The 15,267-nt window shown below is 57.5% G+C and overlaps 5 protein-coding genes across 5 annotated transcripts; 4 read left to right on the top strand and 1 right to left on the bottom strand.

Annotated features, from left to right (window-relative positions):
- The first annotated feature begins 35 nt into the window (after nt 1-35).
- SPRG_16261 (saccharopine dehydrogenase) lies at nt 36-1,671 on the top strand. The gene is made up of 2 exons (XM_012355519.1): nt 36-836; nt 890-1,671. Exons 1-2 carry the CDS (start codon nt 130-132, stop codon nt 1,581-1,583), a joined length of 1,401 nt encoding a protein of 466 aa, XP_012210909.1. The 5' UTR covers nt 36-129; the 3' UTR covers nt 1,584-1,671.
- A 399-nt stretch (nt 1,672-2,070) lies between these two features.
- On the bottom strand, nt 2,071-4,913 carry SPRG_16260 (hypothetical protein; the record flags this gene model as incomplete). Its single annotated transcript, XM_012355518.1, has 15 exons — nt 2,071-2,307; nt 2,350-2,409; nt 2,454-2,639; nt 2,688-3,098; nt 3,142-3,208; nt 3,254-3,390; nt 3,439-3,588; nt 3,633-3,878; nt 3,922-4,001; nt 4,043-4,103; nt 4,169-4,203; nt 4,253-4,418; nt 4,457-4,684; nt 4,735-4,832; nt 4,877-4,913. 15 exons carry the CDS (start codon nt 4,911-4,913, stop codon nt 2,071-2,073), a joined length of 2,199 nt encoding a protein of 732 aa, XP_012210908.1.
- Nucleotides 4,914-6,796: 1,883 nt separating this feature from the next.
- SPRG_16259 (hypothetical protein) lies at nt 6,797-8,408 on the top strand (the record flags this gene model as incomplete). Its single annotated transcript, XM_012355517.1, has 1 exon — nt 6,797-8,408. One exon carries the CDS (start codon nt 6,797-6,799, stop codon nt 8,333-8,335), a length of 1,539 nt encoding a protein of 512 aa, XP_012210907.1. The 3' UTR covers nt 8,336-8,408.
- A 1,207-nt stretch (nt 8,409-9,615) lies between these two features.
- SPRG_16258 (hypothetical protein) lies at nt 9,616-11,319 on the top strand (the record flags this gene model as incomplete). Its single annotated transcript, XM_012355516.1, has 2 exons — nt 9,616-10,408; nt 10,462-11,319. The coding sequence occupies 2 exons, from the start codon at nt 9,616-9,618 to the stop codon at nt 11,277-11,279; spliced, it is 1,611 nt and encodes a 536-aa protein (XP_012210906.1). The 3' UTR covers nt 11,280-11,319.
- Nucleotides 11,320-12,457: 1,138 nt separating this feature from the next.
- Nucleotides 12,458-13,517, top strand: SPRG_16257 (hypothetical protein). Its single transcript, XM_012355515.1, has 5 exons — nt 12,458-12,831; nt 12,890-12,939; nt 12,994-13,112; nt 13,171-13,285; nt 13,332-13,517. The coding sequence occupies exons 1-5, from the start codon at nt 12,479-12,481 to the stop codon at nt 13,415-13,417; spliced, it is 723 nt and encodes a 240-aa protein (XP_012210905.1). The 5' UTR covers nt 12,458-12,478; the 3' UTR covers nt 13,418-13,517.
- Nucleotides 13,518-15,267: the final 1,750 nt, after the last annotated feature.

Raw genomic sequence — 15,267 nt, 5'->3', positions numbered from 1 at the left:
TTTTTCACTGTTGACACCTGTAGCCAACGACTGTAGGCCGAGTTGGATGCGATCCTCGAGAAGATTTCGGCGCTCTCGAGCTTGACGCCAGGTGCTGCCGCGACGATCAAGGAACTGCCGGATTACTGCATGGGCACGTACGACCAGACGCTCTCGCAGCGCGCCGAGTCGACCAAGGAAGGCGCGGGCATGACGTTCCAGGGCAGCGTGTCGGTGTCGGCGGCCAAGGAGCGCAAGCAGATCGTGTGTCTTGGCGCGGGCCTCGTCGCGTCGCCGCTTGTCGAGTACCTCACGCGCGACGCCAACCACTCGCTGACCGTGGTCTCGGGCCTCCAGGGCGAAGCCGATGCGATGGCGGCCAAGTACAAGCACCGCAGCGTGACGCCGGCGACGATCAACGTCGGCACGCAAAAGGACGCGGTGGCGTCCTTGGTGGCGTCGGCGGACTGCGTCGTGTCGCTCTTGCCGGCGCCGATGCACGTGGACATTGCGAAGGCGTGTCTCTCGTCCAAGGTGCCGCTCGTGACCGCGAGCTACATCTCGCCCGAGATGCAAGCACTGAACGACATGGCGGTCGCCCAGCGCATCCCGATCCTCTGCGAACTCGGCTTGGATCCGGGCATGGACCACATGAGTGCGATGAAGATCATTGACGAAGTCCAGGCGCAGAACGGCCGCGTCGTGTCGTTCTCGTCGGTCTGCGGCGGTCTCCCCGCGCCCGAGGCGGCCGACAACCCGATTGCGTACAAGTTTTCGTGGTCGCCGCGCGGCGTGCTCACGGCTGCTCTCAACTCGGCCCAGTACCTCAAGAACGGCCAAGTGGTCCAGATCCCAGGGTACGCATCCTTTACGAGCCTCTCGTCGACATTGACGACGTGACCATGTTTAGGGAAGCGCTCTTGACGAGCGCGGAGCGGGTCAACTTTCTGCCCGCGTTTGCGCTCGAGCAGATCCCGAACCGCAACTCGCTGCCGTACGCGCAGGTGTACAACATCCCGGACGCCGACTCGATCTTCCGCGGCACGCTCCGGTACGCTGGCAACTGCGCGATCATGCACCAGTGCCGCCTCCTCGGTCTTCTCAACACGAACGAGACGGCGCTGCCTGCGACGTGGCCCGAGCTCATTGCGCACCTCAAGGCCGGCATGAGCAGCCGCTTGACGCCGGACGCCGAGGCCTTCCTCACGTGGCTTGGCCTTGACGACGGCAGTGCGCTCATCGACCCGTCGGCCACCTCGACGATCGACGCGTTCTGCGCGCTTTTGATCAAGAAGCTCTCGTACCTCCCGGGCGAGCGCGACATGGCCATCATGCACCACGAGTTCCAGGTGGACTTTGCCGACCGCCGCGAACTCATCACGTCGACGTACGTGGGCTACGGCGACGACGAGAGCACAGTCATGGCCAAGACCGTCGGCATGAGCGCTGCGATCGGCGTCGACTTGATTCTGCGCGGCGACGTCCAGGGCCACGGTGTCTTGACGCCGACGACGCCCGACATTTACACGCCAGGCCTCGCGCGCCTCGAAGCCGAAGGCATTCGCTTCATCGAGAAGAGCCGTGTGCTGCCCAAGACCCCATAAAGAGCAACAGCGCGATAGACATGAGTATGTACGACGACGACCTACTAGTAGTTGCTAGGTGGAGGAATGAAAACCCGATTTGCGTGTGCGTCGCTTTGTCGTGGCGTTTTGAGCAGTGTTGGAGCACGCTTGATGTCCTGTCTTCGTGGAGCGTAGGACGCTGGAGATGCATTCGGACGTCCCGCGAGGAGCTCTCGGACGTTGTCCTCTTCTGTAATTGACACCCGCCCGACAATCTCATTATTGGTCCCCTTCCAAACTGGGCTTCCAGGGTGTCGCTAAGTTCTGAGCAAGGGAATCGCTCCAAGTCGATCAACAGAGGGGGCCGTCCTTCCGGACCATGTGCGCTCGATGCGTCACACTAAAACAACTCTACCAACGTTAAGCAAGTGGCTGCTGGGACGAGAGTTGCTACAGGATCCTCCGTTTCCATTTGCACGGCTGGTGACCGACGATCAATAGGAAAAGGCGTCGTGTGGAAAGTTGGTTATGGAAACCCGAGCAGTTGCATAGCCTTTGTCGCGGCTCTCTCGGTCGCGAGATCCTTGGTGGATGCGCTGGCCCGACACACGAGGAAGCCGTCAAGGACGAGTGCGATAGCGTGTTGCGTCGATTTGTCCGTGGGCGTCGTGGTTTGGAAGATCACGTCGGCGGTCGGATGCACTTTGCGGAGGTATGTGACGAGACGCTGGCGCGGCGAGAGCCACTCGCGATGCCGCACGACCTACTTTAATGCCAAACACCAATCCAGCGCAGGGCGACTCACCTCGGGCAGGAGCGGGAAGAGAGCGTCTTGCAAGAAGGACGCGACTGGCAGAAGGGACCACTAGTCGCAGGAACAATCAGCACCATGACAGCGAAAGCACGCACGTTTTCGAGGAACGAGGCTGCGAGGAGCGCTTCGAACGCGTCCGCAATGACCGCTGGGAGGCGGAGGCCGTTGGCGACCACGGTAGTGCCAAGGCGAATCACATCCTCAAAGCCATGGGCCGCGCCAATGTGACCGAGTCGTGCGTTATTGACGAGCGCCGACCGGACTTTGGACAAGAGGTTTTCCTAGATCCATAGAGTGGTCGAGTCCCAGCGCACCGATCGCGCTAATACATGCTGGTGCGGAAACGCGCTCCACAGATGGTACGAGACGACGATGTCGAGCACGGCGTCGCCGAGAAACTCGAGCCGCTCGTAGTTGCCAGGACCACTGGGGACGTACGACGCGTCGTGGTCGATGCTCGGGCTCCAAAACGACTTGTGCGTGAGCGCGCGGACCCAGACGTGCGGGCGATGGAGGCGAGGCACGGTGGCATGCGCGGCCTCAAACTTTGTTTTTTGCGAAAGGAGCCAAGCCGCTTGCGGGTGCGCTTGAAACGCCGCCGCGTCTTCGTCCAAGTAGATTTGCGCCTCCGCCCGCAGCGCGTCCTCCGAGAGGAAGAGAAGCTCGTGGAGCTCGGGGTCGTACGCCTTGACCATGCCAGAAAAGAGGGCGCGGACGGCCACCATGCCCTCGTCGAGTCCCTACGAGGATCTTTTCAGCATCGCTCGCCGATGCGCGACTTACGAGGTCGACGAGAAGCGCGCCGAGAAGCGCTTCCAAGCAGTCGGCGGCGATCTTTTGCACCAGTTTCCTACACGTCGGTGAGCCTTCATGGACGGAGGGCGTCCTGTCGCACACGGGCGCCGTCGTCACATCGTAGGCGCTGAGGACGAGATGCTGGAGCCCCAATTTCATGGCCATCTCGCCGATGGTGTCGTTGCTCACAATGCTAGCGCGCATCGTCGTGAGCTGTCCCTCGGGGGCCGCACGCAGCTAGTATCCATGCATGAAAGCGGGGACGATATTGTCATCGGCGGCTACCCGAAGAAAGGTGGCGCACGCGGCCACGAGGCTCAGCGCTGCATCGCCGAGAAACTCGAGGCGGCCATACGACCGCAGATACGGCGGTGGGTCCATGCGTTGAAAGTCTCGATCGTCGTGCGCGTCCACAATCGACTCGAGCTCCGACATCTGTACACCGCATGAGCGTTCGTCGTCACTGGGTTCGGTGGTACCGGTGTTTTCCGCTTCTTGGTCGACGACAGCGACGGGCGAGAAAGCGGCAGGCCCAGTCGCACGCGCGCATGGATGGCGGGGGCGCAGTTGGCCGACGGAATGCCGCACTCGATATACGAGACATGCAGAAACGCTTCGTGGCAGAGCGCCGGGGTCTGAAACGAGAGGCCCCACGTGGCTTGCAACGATTGCAATTGTCGCCTGTGGGCCAGCGTTCTCGTCAAAAGCGGCAGCGCCGTCGCAATCTACGCACAGGAGATAGCCGTGTATATGCCATGGACTTGGTACTTCGATGACGTCGGCCTTGAGACCCGAGAGGTAGCACTCGGACGCGCGCTGGCCAAAGCTGCACTTTTCCACCGGCGTGGCTATACAACGGATGGCCCCCAAGCGCTGGTGGACATTGAACTGGCGCAGGTCGGCGACGCCGTCGTGGGCTGGCGCCCCCGCCCTTCATGGTAGACTTGGCCCTATCGAAGGAATCGTACGCATGTACAGAGACGGTCCCTGATGATGATGCGGTGACAGTTTGTACCAAGAAGGCATTGGCGCTGTCGATGCGAAAGTAGTCTGCGGCGCTGCATGAGCGAGCACGGGGGGCGGTAGAGATAAGGACAACCTTGTTTCGAGCGTGTCGACACGACGTGGTACCGAAGCCGCGCCTCCGAGTGCGTTCGCATGAACGCATGGGCCGTCGTCGACGACGACTCTTGCACATGGTTCAAGAGCGCAGGGAGTGGCAAGAGCGCTCCAATGCCAAAGCCAAGGCGATGCGACGCCGTCACCTAAGCCGCTTGACGCATCCGTTGAGGAGACGTCGTACCTGGCGCAGGGTTTCGGGCGTCTGGTCCTTCCGAGAGACAAAGCGCGGGTAGAGGTGCATGCCACGGTCGCCTTGAAAGCCCGGGAGCTCCGAGATGGGGATGCGAAGCAGCTGCCAGAGCACAAACTGCTCGAACGAGAGCATCGCGTCGTGCTCGTACTGGTGCGGTGGCAGCTCCTGCGGCACGAGCGCCAGCGTGCACTTGACGCCACTGCGCACATACTCCATCTACTTCATGCGCATGAGACGTAGAAGCGCCATGACGAGCCGGCGCGTACGGGTGGCATGGCGTCGGCGCCGAGGAGGAAGAAGCCGTCAAAGATGTACTCGTCGTCGTCGACGATGATGCTTGTCTTCTCCATGTCCTCGAGAGAGACTAGAGGTAGACATGAGGAGTGGCTGCATGCGCATGGCGTCTACCTTCGGCCGTCCACTGCATGACGACGCCGACCGGCATGGTGGCGGGTCTTTCACGTGTCAGCGGTCCGGATAATGAAACAACCATTCTCGTATCCGGTACCGGTTGCGGTGGCACGCAATCGTCCCGTCGGTTTAGCGGTTCAGCCTTGATGCGTTGCGAACGGGTCGTTCATAGCCTCCTTCTATATTATACTGTGTAGGCTAGCGGAAGGAGCACTCGTCCCCAAAGGAGGGACATGGTAGAGTTCTACAGAGGTAAGATTTGACTCTTTAACGCAAGAGGACTTCACGACGTCCTTGGCTCGCCCCGCCCAGTCTGCTGCGAATCCTGTTGCCTTGCTGGTCGAGCTCTGTGGCTGTTCATGCCAGGGCTACAGGTCATCCTGGCGTGCTGTACCATGAAGTGGGCATAACGTGATGGGCTTTTGCCAGAACAACAAGACAGCCCAGGAGTCGTTCAAGGTGAGAACCGACATTTCGCTTCCACTGCATCTGACAGGTTGGTATACTAGTATACTAGTAATGGCACTTGAGTTCAACCTTCAGATGTGCGTATGTATGCTATCGATGCCCTGAATGCGTCAGAGTCCCAAAACTGCCCACGAGCTGCCACGTAGTCTATCCGGAGGCTGGAATGAGTCACGCCATTATCAAAGGAAGAGAGGTCGTTAGACTCGAACAATGGAGGCTCAAGACAACATTCGCTGGCAATGTCCATCGACTCTGCTAAAGCATAAATATCACTAGGCATGCTATCTGCGGTATGGTTTCTTGCCCCACTCGAGGCTAACATTGACGATGTAGGTTGTGCACGTTACCGGACCGTATATGCCCTGGTCAGTGTTAGGGGACCGAATGAGGTCTTTGGGCCCAGTCATCGGATCCCAGTTGATTGTAAAATCTCGCCCAAACACATTGTCGTGGACGTAACCCTACCAGAGCTAGATCATTCCTTCGACAACTCCCCAGTCTACTCAGGGCTTAAGTGCTCGGCTCGATCGTGATGCGGCGGAGGAAAGCCGTTGTCGCTGCCCGTTTTGACGTTGGACGCTGTGCAGACGTAACTTTAAGAGGAGCCGGCACAGGCCAGCCAAACCTCAACGTAGTTTCGATTTGGCTTCGGCCTGCTAAGTCTCGACCTGCCTCACCACACCCATCCTTTGCTGGGAACAAGCGCGACTCCTGAAATGCACAGCAGGAAATACACTGTAGGACGTCGGATGGAGTTTTTCTTCGTGCCTATCTTGCGAGCTTGCATGCAGGACACACAACTGATGTCATGCGAGGTACCAGAGATCCAGTGCGAAGACACGAGTACAGTAGGTTCTCTCCATGCATTGCTTTACCACCAGGTATACGATGCAGTGCGAGGTGCCAAAAAACTCAAAAAACTAGTGTCCCAAAACGATGTTATGGCCCACAAAAGAGAAACCAACGAGGCGAAAGCCGCACTGAATTTACGGTGTACGATTCTATTGCCAACGTGTCGGTGTGAAACGGTTCCACGTGTAGCCACTTTCAAGACATGACTATCGGTAATACGTGAACTAGAGTCCTATAACATCGTTCGCTGGCCAATCAAACGCGACTCTGCCGCCCAGGTTGCGACCTATATCACGTGGTGCTAGTATTTCAGTACTGGATGGTTTGGTGGATACAAAAAAGTTGTCTAAATCCTTTGCCGAGGACGCACCCATATGACCAACTTCAACACAGAAGGCCAACTTCAACACGCATGGCAGGCTTCAAGGTACCGGTATGTACTTTCTTCTTCAACATCACGCGAGTCACTGCTTCGGGACCATGCCTTTGGTTGCCCAGCCGGTAGAGTGGCGCCACATGACCTGTCTGGCCTCTGCGCCACCTCGTTAGATCTTTAGGACATTCACTTCTTCTTTTGCCACCTCCAACCAAAGGACCATGGCTGGCGGTATTGCGATCCTCCCTGGCGGCGGCGCCGACGACACGCCCACGGAAGGCTCCCGCTCGTACGCGATCGTCGTCTGCGTCTTTGCGTCCCTCGGCGGTATCTTCTTCGGCTACGATCAAGGCGTCACAGGCGGTGTCCTGGTCATGGACTCGTTCCTCAACGACTTTTGCATCGGCTACGATGGCAACACGGGCGCGCAGTGTCGCGCCTCGTCGTCCGACCTCCCGGACAACTGGTCGACGTTCACGACGCTCTTCAACGTGCTCTACTACATGGGCTGCATCGTCGGTGCGTACCTTGGCGGCTACATCGCCGACAAGTACGGCCGTCGTGCGACCATCTTCTCCGCTGGTGTCCTCTTCTGCGTCGGCACGCTCATGCTCGTCCTCACCAACAAGATGGGCCACACGCTCGCCTTGATCGCGCGCATTATCCAAGGCTTTGGCGTTGGCAACTCGTCCTTCTCGCTGCCCATTTTTGGTGCCGAGATGGCACCGAAGGAGCTCCGTGGTATGCTTTCTGGCTTCATGCAAATGTCGATCGTCACCGGTCTCCTCCTCGCCGGTATCATCAACTATGTCGTCCAGTACGATGAGCACGGTTGGCGCGTCACGAACGCCGTTGCGATGGCTTTCCCGGTCGTCGTCATGGCCGGTATCTTTTGTGTGCCCGAGTCGCCGCGCTGGATGTACAAAGCCAAGGGCCGCGCCCAAGCCGAGACTGCCCTCAAGCGACTTCGTCGTACCGAGAACGTCGGTGCCGAGCTCCAGGCCATCGGTGACGCCATTGAAGAAGAAGGCGACAACACGTCGACGTGGGCTGACCTTTGGCACCCGTCCATCCGCCCTCGCCTCCTCATCGCTTGCTCGCTCCAGCTCCTCCAGCAAGCCACCGGCATTAACCCGATCTTCACGTACGGCGGTCAGATTTTCAAGGATGTTGTCGGCGACGGTATCGTGTCGCTCCTCATCTTCCAGATCGTCAACTTCCTCTCGACGATCCCAGCCATGTATTGGGTCGACAAGGTCGGTCGCCGCAAGCTCCTCCTCGTCGGCGCTGCTGGCATGGTTATCGGTCACTTGGTCTCTGCCATCTCGTTCACGGCGGGTTGCAAGGGCGACACGAGCAAGTCGGACTGCTCGACGGGCGCGGGCTGGACGATGATTGTGTTTACGGCCTTCTTCATCTTCAACTTTGCCATTTCGTGGGGTCCCGTGTGCTGGATCTACCCGGCCGAGATCTTCCCCATGAACGTGCGCGCCAAGGCGGTGTCGGCGTCGACGATGACCAACTGGTGCATGGGTTCGCTCATGATTGGCATCCCCAAACTCTTCCCGTACCTCAACATCAACGGCGTCTTCTTCCTCTTCACGGCGCTCTGCGCGCTCGCCGGAGTCTACGTCTGGTTCAAGTGCCCCGAGACCAAGGGCCTCCTTCTCGAAGACATTGAGCTCCTCTTCGGCAACGGCGCGCCGGTCTGTACCCAGAAGAGCGTCGACATCGAGACGCCCAAGCGCGATGAAGCGTAAACTGTTTTGTATGAACAGCACAACTACTGGGGCAAGTAGTTGGTTACATGAATAAAATGTGTACATTGTGGAATTAAACTTTTCAGCGCAATCAACACACTGGACAATGTAGCGATCCGAGCTTAGTCCCGGACCAGGGAGCACGAATCGGATCACAAAGAGGCCAAAACGTCCAGCACGGCCGAGCAAATACAATGCGTTAAGGCTTGCTGGAGGACCACGGCGTTGAACATTTCGCAGGATGGCGGTCTTAGCGTCAGCTCGATTCGTGTAGAGTGGGATATTTTAAACTCAGTCGGCGTCCAATCTCAGTCTCTCACCAAGCATATTTGCATTATTATCCTCGAGCAAGGCAACGAGCTCACCGCACACCTTTACTTTCGATGCTCGTCTTGCCTTGTGGTGCCGTCCGCCGAGGTGCAAACTCCAAACAAAACGTAAAGCTCCAGCAAAGCCATAGATGTGTGAATGCCTTCACAGCAAACAAGGGGAAGAGGGCACTGCTGATGCTGTCGTCTTGTATTGAGTTCATTTACATACAGGCAACCTCTGGTCGTACTCTGACTATGTACCGATGACATGGGAAAGACAATATTTAGCTCGCACGGCGCCAAGCGCACACTCTGGTCCTTTTGTAAACAGCTAGAATTTGAACGCGTAGCAGCATCACTCTACACGCAGCGCTAAGTTGAGTGGACCTGTTTTATATTTCGCCAAGTCTAGGAGAAGTCCCTGTCCTCTACAACGTCTCACATAAGGGGCCTCGACACGCTAAGGGTTGCGTTCGTACCGGTACGCACACAGCGCTGAGTTTACCAAGCTCGTGCTGGGAGTTTTTCTGCCTTCAAGCGGTCGGCCTTCGCCCATCTTCTTCCTTGGACGACGTCATATATTCCATCCATGATAATGTTGTTGAACTGAGTCATGCCATCCATGATAATGTCATTCACGCGTGCGGATATCTGTCGACGGTGCTGTCGTGTGATGATGGCATTTGCAAAAATCACAATCGACACGTTTTACCGAAATGTCCGAATCCTCCGCATACGACATTTTATCCGGATAGATCCGCAAGATCGGCCGGATCGACCACATTGCTTTTCCCCACGTCCAGCGCACGCTTCCACTCCATTCTCTTGACCATGCCATCGTCTACTATCCCATCTCGCGTCGACGTCCTCATCGTTGGCGCTGGCCCAACTGGCCTGACGCTTGCTGCTGAGCTGGTGCGGCACGGCGTCACCAACGTTGCAATCATCGATCGTGCACCGGCGCTTGTGATGCAAACAAAAGCCTCGGTGCTCTGGCCGCGGTCGCTCGAGCTGCTCGAAGCCTACGACGGCGTCGTCGACGCTCTGCACGAGCGATGCCTCCGCGCCTGTCGGACGACGTTTCGTGACCGAGGCGGCGTTATCAACTCGGTGCCGCTGGACGCGCACATGGACTCGCCGTACACGTATGGGCTCCTCACGGAGCAATGGTATACCGAGCAGTGCCTTGCCTCGTACGTTGAAAAGCACGTTGCGATCCATCGGTCGACGACGCTACAGAGCTACACCCGCACGCCGACTGCCATCAGCGCGTCACTGACCACTGCCGACGGCACCGACCTCGTCGTTCAAGCCAAGTATCTCGTCGGCGCCGATGGCGCTCGCTCCAGCGTGCGCAAGCTCATGCAGTGCGGCTTCGAGGGTATTGTGATGCCGGGGCAATTCCTCGCGGTGCATTTTCGCCCCACCGCGCCCATCGATTCTTTGGCCGACCGCGATGCGCTGACGTTTTTTCTGTTGGAGAACGGTGCGAGCTTTGTGACACCGATGCCCAACGGCACGTTTCTCGCGGCCATCGACATGGACGACGCCGAAGGCGCGAAGTACCGATCGGCCTCCGAGACGGATCGCCACGGCCTGCCCTTGCTGCGCGAGCTAACGCACTCGGAGCTGGAGGCGGTCGTGAGCGCGCACATGGCCCCTGTCTCGTTTGAGCATGTGCTCTGGGCGTCGCACTTTCGCATCAACGAGCGCCTCGCGACCACGTACGACGACGGCGAGCGTGTTTTCTTGCTGGCGACGCGTGCCACTGCCACTCGCCGCTCTACGGCCAAGGCATGAACACGGGGGTTCAAGACGCGGTCAACCTCGGTTGGAAGCTCGGTTTCGTTCTGCGAGGTACTTGCAGCGAAAGCCTCTTGCGCACATACGGAGAGGAGCGCCGGCTTGTCGGTGACGCTCTCGTCGCCATGACGACGCGCGGCCAAGGCCTCGCCAGCAGCCGCAACACGTGGTTCCATGCGCTGCGAAAGGGCGTGCTGCAGGCAATGGCTGCCCGCCCGCTCTTTGCGTCCAAGGCCGCCGCGTTTCTCGGCGAGACTGCGATTGCGTACCGCAAAAGTACCCTCTCGGCCGAGCACTGGGACAAGCCGTCGCTCGTGCCACACGCCTCGAAGCGCCGGCGCCAAAACTTTCGACGTCTCCTTGGCGCGCGCATTCAGGCGGGCGATCGCTGCCCGTGGCATGTTCTGCCGTCTGAGACCCGTCCAAGCGCCAGCACGCAGTGTCTTGCGCTGCTCTTTGAAGGCCACGATGGCGCCACCGTGGTGCCAATGACGACGACAGAGCTCTCGACGCTCGGCACGCAGATCATCCGTGCAACCCACGGCGTTGTCGACGACTGCATCGTCGTGCCGGCGTCCAACTCAGTCGCCCACGCGCGCTTTGGCGTCGATGGCCAATGCGTCTTCCTGTTGCGCCCCGATGGATACGTGGGGCTCCGCTGTGAGCCTCCGAGCGTCGAGTGCATCGTCGACTACCTCGGTGCTCGATTGGGTGTTCTCAAGCTTGAAAACGCGACGGGATTTGAGCCCGTGGCATCCGACTGGGTCCCGTACGCGGTTGCCAGTGCCGTTGCCGGTGGTGCCCTCGTGCTTGGTCAGTGCCTTGTCTAAGTGCCTCTACTTTGCTTGCTCAATACATTTGATGGCCGTACATTTGCCGACAAGTTGGCGATAAAACAGAGCTCGTCAACAAGGTTGCGAAGCCTTTTACTGCAAGCTAGTCCGGATATGAAGCTCACGTGTATTAGTACTAGATAGGCTATGGGCAACATCATCCTAGGATCGCTATGGTCGAGTGGGTGCTTGGCGCGCGCCATGTTCAGCACTGTCCTATTAACGTTATCAACGAGGCGACGGCCACAGCCACCATCATCCCATGGCCACGTGCATCGCGAAAAAACGCTTGGGCACTTGGCGTCGCACCATTTGATAAAATGAAAGCCTATTATCGATGTACCCGATTTTCTAGTCGGCGCGACTATGTCAAAACTCGAGCGACAGGCACGCCAACTGTCGCGACCTTTTTCCATGGTCACTTGCGTCTCTCGAGGAGCGCTTTGGCGCTCGACGTCACCCACTAGTTGGAAAATGAGCGTTTTTCTATGTGTGCTCCCTGGCTAATCCAGCTACACGAAAAGACGACTCTGTTGCGGCTAAACCAGAGTCCGGATGTGGTGCGGTGGTGCCCACGATGCCGCAGCATACATGTATCTGGGATTGGGTTGTGGCTCATGACTTGAGAAAAAGTCGCCGAGGTAGATGCCTGATCATGTCGATCGCAATCCCGGTGTGAAGGGGGCCATGCGGGGCGACGCGAGCTGTCCGGGCGCCAACATCTTCGCTACGTTGGAACATGACGAGGGCAGTTGATGCGGACCACGTTGGCGCTATTATAGTTGGGCCGCATGGCCAAGACCGGCGCGCTTGCCGGAAACAATACCTGGGTGGCTGGGGAGGACACGTGTGAGCGATTCGACCAGTTGCAACCATTTCCGACAAGGCGACCACCTGCCGGAAGGGCTCCAACGTGAAGGCCGCGGAGTTGTTGAGGCAGATCGTCACAGGTCGCAGCTTCGGGAATTTGCTGGAGTCAGGATCGCATTGTGTCATTTTGATTGGGCGTTGGTATTTCAGCCAATCGGCGCATCGCTACCATCATTCTGAAATTTGTGCGCAATTACTCACGTATTTTAATACGATCCACATACAAATGCCATGTCAGAAGAGATAAAAACACGCTCAAAAGCCACGTGGCATTTTTTGCATTGTATTTCATTCTTCCATTTTCAGATTCGACCTCCCAACACAGCATGGACCCTTCCAGCTTCTTCACCCGCTCCGCGTGGAACATGGAAGCGCTCTTCAAGGCCAACGACATCAGCGTCCCTGTCCAGCAGCATCTCGTCCGTGTGTACACGGCGCTCGCCGCGACGCTCCTTGCCGCAGCCGTCGGCGTCGGCCTCGACATGGCGTACGACCTCGCGGGGATCACAACGGTGTGCGCCTCGGTCGGGTTCATCTTTGGCCTCTTCTTCGTTGAGAAGCACCTCGTGATGAAGCGCTTGGGCATGCTCATGGCCATCGCGACCTGCACGGGCATCAACATTGGCCCGCTCGTCGCGACTGCGCTCAACGTCGACCCGGCGATTGTCGTCACTGCCTGGTACGTACTGGCAGCGCCACGGAGCCCGTATGCAATGGCTCATGCATCTCTCCTATAGCTTGGCGACGACAGTGATCTTTCTTTGCTTCACCGGCAGCGCCTTGATCGGTACGCGACTCCTTCTTTAGCGAGGACGATGGGGCTCACGGTGCATGTGTCTAGAAAAGCGCCGATCGTACATGTACATCATGTCGTTCATCTCGTCGGCGACAATGGTCATGTCCCTCATCTCGCTCGTCAACCTCTTCTCGCGCTCGATTGCCTTGTACAACGCCCACTTGGTACGACGAACTTGTTCACTTTCGGGAAATTGCTCATGGCCTCTCTGCGCATGATTAGTACATGGGCCTCCTCGTCTTTTGCGCGTATGTGCTCTTTGATACGCAGATGATCATTGAGAAGGCGACGATGGGCGACATGGACTTCGTGCTTCATGCGCTCGACCTCTTCCTCGGTAACACGGTCGCCGACAATGGCACGGGTACTCATGTTGCTTGTAGACTTTGTCAACATCTTTGTGCGCTTGGTCGTCATCCTTCTCCGCAACAAGGAGCAGAAGGACAAGAAGCGCGAATCGCGCCGCTAATTGCCTAAAGCGCTGTCGCGCCGACATGCAAGACCTCAAGCTAGCTTCCATTCATAACACTATTTCAAGTACGAGCCTAACAATGCGATGCACTCGGGCCACTACGGCATGCAACGTGGTGAAGTGTTGCTGAAGCCTGCAGTCGCAGATTAGCGTTCATCGCAACAAGTCTCGTGGCAGGAGACGACGACCTGATCTAGATTGCATGCCAAGCATGAGGCTACGCACGTCACGTTTAAGCCCATGAACGATGGTGGTCGCGGCAGGAGAGTGGTTGGAGAGTCGCACAGTTCGACAAAACAGTCATGCGCCTCGAGAACTCCGAGTTCTGGTCAACAGCGCTTTGTCCGAAAGTACTTTGTTGTACCGTAAATGTTGGATTGCTTCCTATTGTGGTGTTCCGAGTCGACCGATCATGCGCTCGAATTCGGCCAGTTTGCACAATGACAAAGACTCGAAGCGCCAACGCCAATCCATGTGGGGTGTGAGCACGCAGTGGTGGTGCACGTCACAAGCTCCAACGCGAAGCAGGCGCTTCGGCATCGGTAACTACGTTTCATCCTCGGCGGTCAGCGGTGCTCGGCAGTGGCATATTGACGTCAAGGCCAGCACCGACGAGGAGCGGCAGAGCCTAAAGGAAACAGTGCATCGGGTTCAAGCTCCATTCAGCAAGAGGGCTGTCCCCATAAGTGCGTGGACCGACAGTTAATCGGACCGAAAGACCGTAGTAAGTGCGTTTTGTGAATTCGAACTTAATAGCAGAAACGCGAATCGGAGTGCCAAAATAGCTTTGCAGCTAAACCGCGGATGCCACGTGACCATCATTCCTCACTGCGGGCCTGACCAATGTAAGAAAGTGCGAAGGTGGTGTTTTGAATAAACCCAACGTGACGTTTTTCTCTTTTGTCCTATGAGGCGCAACGTCGACTTACTTGATCTTCTGCGCAATACCTGAGCTGACTTACTACAGGTGACCAAAACGAGACCCTGCTAGCCAAGAAGATAGAAGCTGCTAGTCTATAGTACATTCGGGTGCTGCAGCTCCAGGTCGGCCCAGAGGTCGCATCCAAGTGGAGCTACGCAACACGGGTCTGGCTCACGGCTGCGAAAGCGCACGACGTGGCCCTGCGGTGCATCGATTGGTCTCCTAACTCATGCTCTGCTGAGGCTTAACTGTGCGGGAGTAGTGAGAGGAACTCATGAGCTGCGGAAGGATCAAGCAGCTTGGCGATAGACCACATAGGAAAAGAAACCAAAGTGGCCATTCCAGTTATACACCGCCTGACCAGAAACTGCTAGTCTAAATGTATGAGAGGTATTTTCAACTCGAAGGTGCCGCGAAACGGGCTCCTCTAGAAGCGATGGTTGGAACGATATGTTGAGCAAAGCTTATCGGAGCCCCTTTATAGTGAGGTACTAGTACGGCTTCTCCCCACTCGTCGAGCTGCTTACTGCTTAAATGGCTGGGTAGTGCAAGGTATCGCACTTGTGGGAAGTCTGGTCAATGATACTGGACGTCTCAGGAGTGCTGGCGCAACCTCAGCGACATCGCGAAACTTGTCATACGATGGATCGAGAGATAACACTGCTCAACACAGCTGCCGATGCTAACAAGGTCGGACGATGGGCTTGTTGCCAGGTACTAGTAAACGTTCTGTGCTCGTTTGCTGGCACAACGTTGCGCTATCGTCTTTATCGCGAACGCTACTCGTATGCATTAATAGGGTTCGCTGCACTATTGATGATTCTAACGACTATAATGCGTGAACTGCATGAAAAGGGCTCCCTTACCACTACATTCATGGCATGCCATGGGCTGGGGCATACTGCGACCGAAGCCCGCCGAGTTC

This window comes from Saprolegnia parasitica (genome assembly GCF_000151545.1).
Source record: "Saprolegnia parasitica CBS 223.65 unplaced genomic scaffold supercont2.256, whole genome shotgun sequence".
In the NCBI taxonomy this organism is placed as follows: domain Eukaryota; phylum Oomycota; class Saprolegniomycetes; order Saprolegniales; family Saprolegniaceae; genus Saprolegnia; species Saprolegnia parasitica.
Note: the sequence above shows the minus strand (reverse complement) of the source record. Positions and strands in the feature narration are given on the sequence as shown.

Excerpts from the sequence above, each read along its gene's own strand:
- SPRG_16261 (XM_012355519.1), top strand. The coding sequence starts at position 130 with ATGGGCACGTACGACCAGACGCTCTCGCAGCGCGCCGAGTCGACCAAG. Across the intron at positions 837-889 it reads CAAGTGGTCCAGATCCCAGG|GGAAGCGCTCTTGACGAGCG; the intron begins GTACGCATCCTT and ends GACCATGTTTAG.
- SPRG_16257 (XM_012355515.1), top strand. The coding sequence starts at position 12,479 with ATGGACCCTTCCAGCTTCTTCACCCGCTCCGCGTGGAACATGGAAGCG. Across the intron at positions 12,832-12,889 it reads GCGATTGTCGTCACTGCCTG|CTTGGCGACGACAGTGATCT; the intron begins GTACGTACTGGC and ends TCTCTCCTATAG. Across the intron at positions 12,940-12,993 it reads CACCGGCAGCGCCTTGATCG|AAAAGCGCCGATCGTACATG; the intron begins GTACGCGACTCC and ends GCATGTGTCTAG.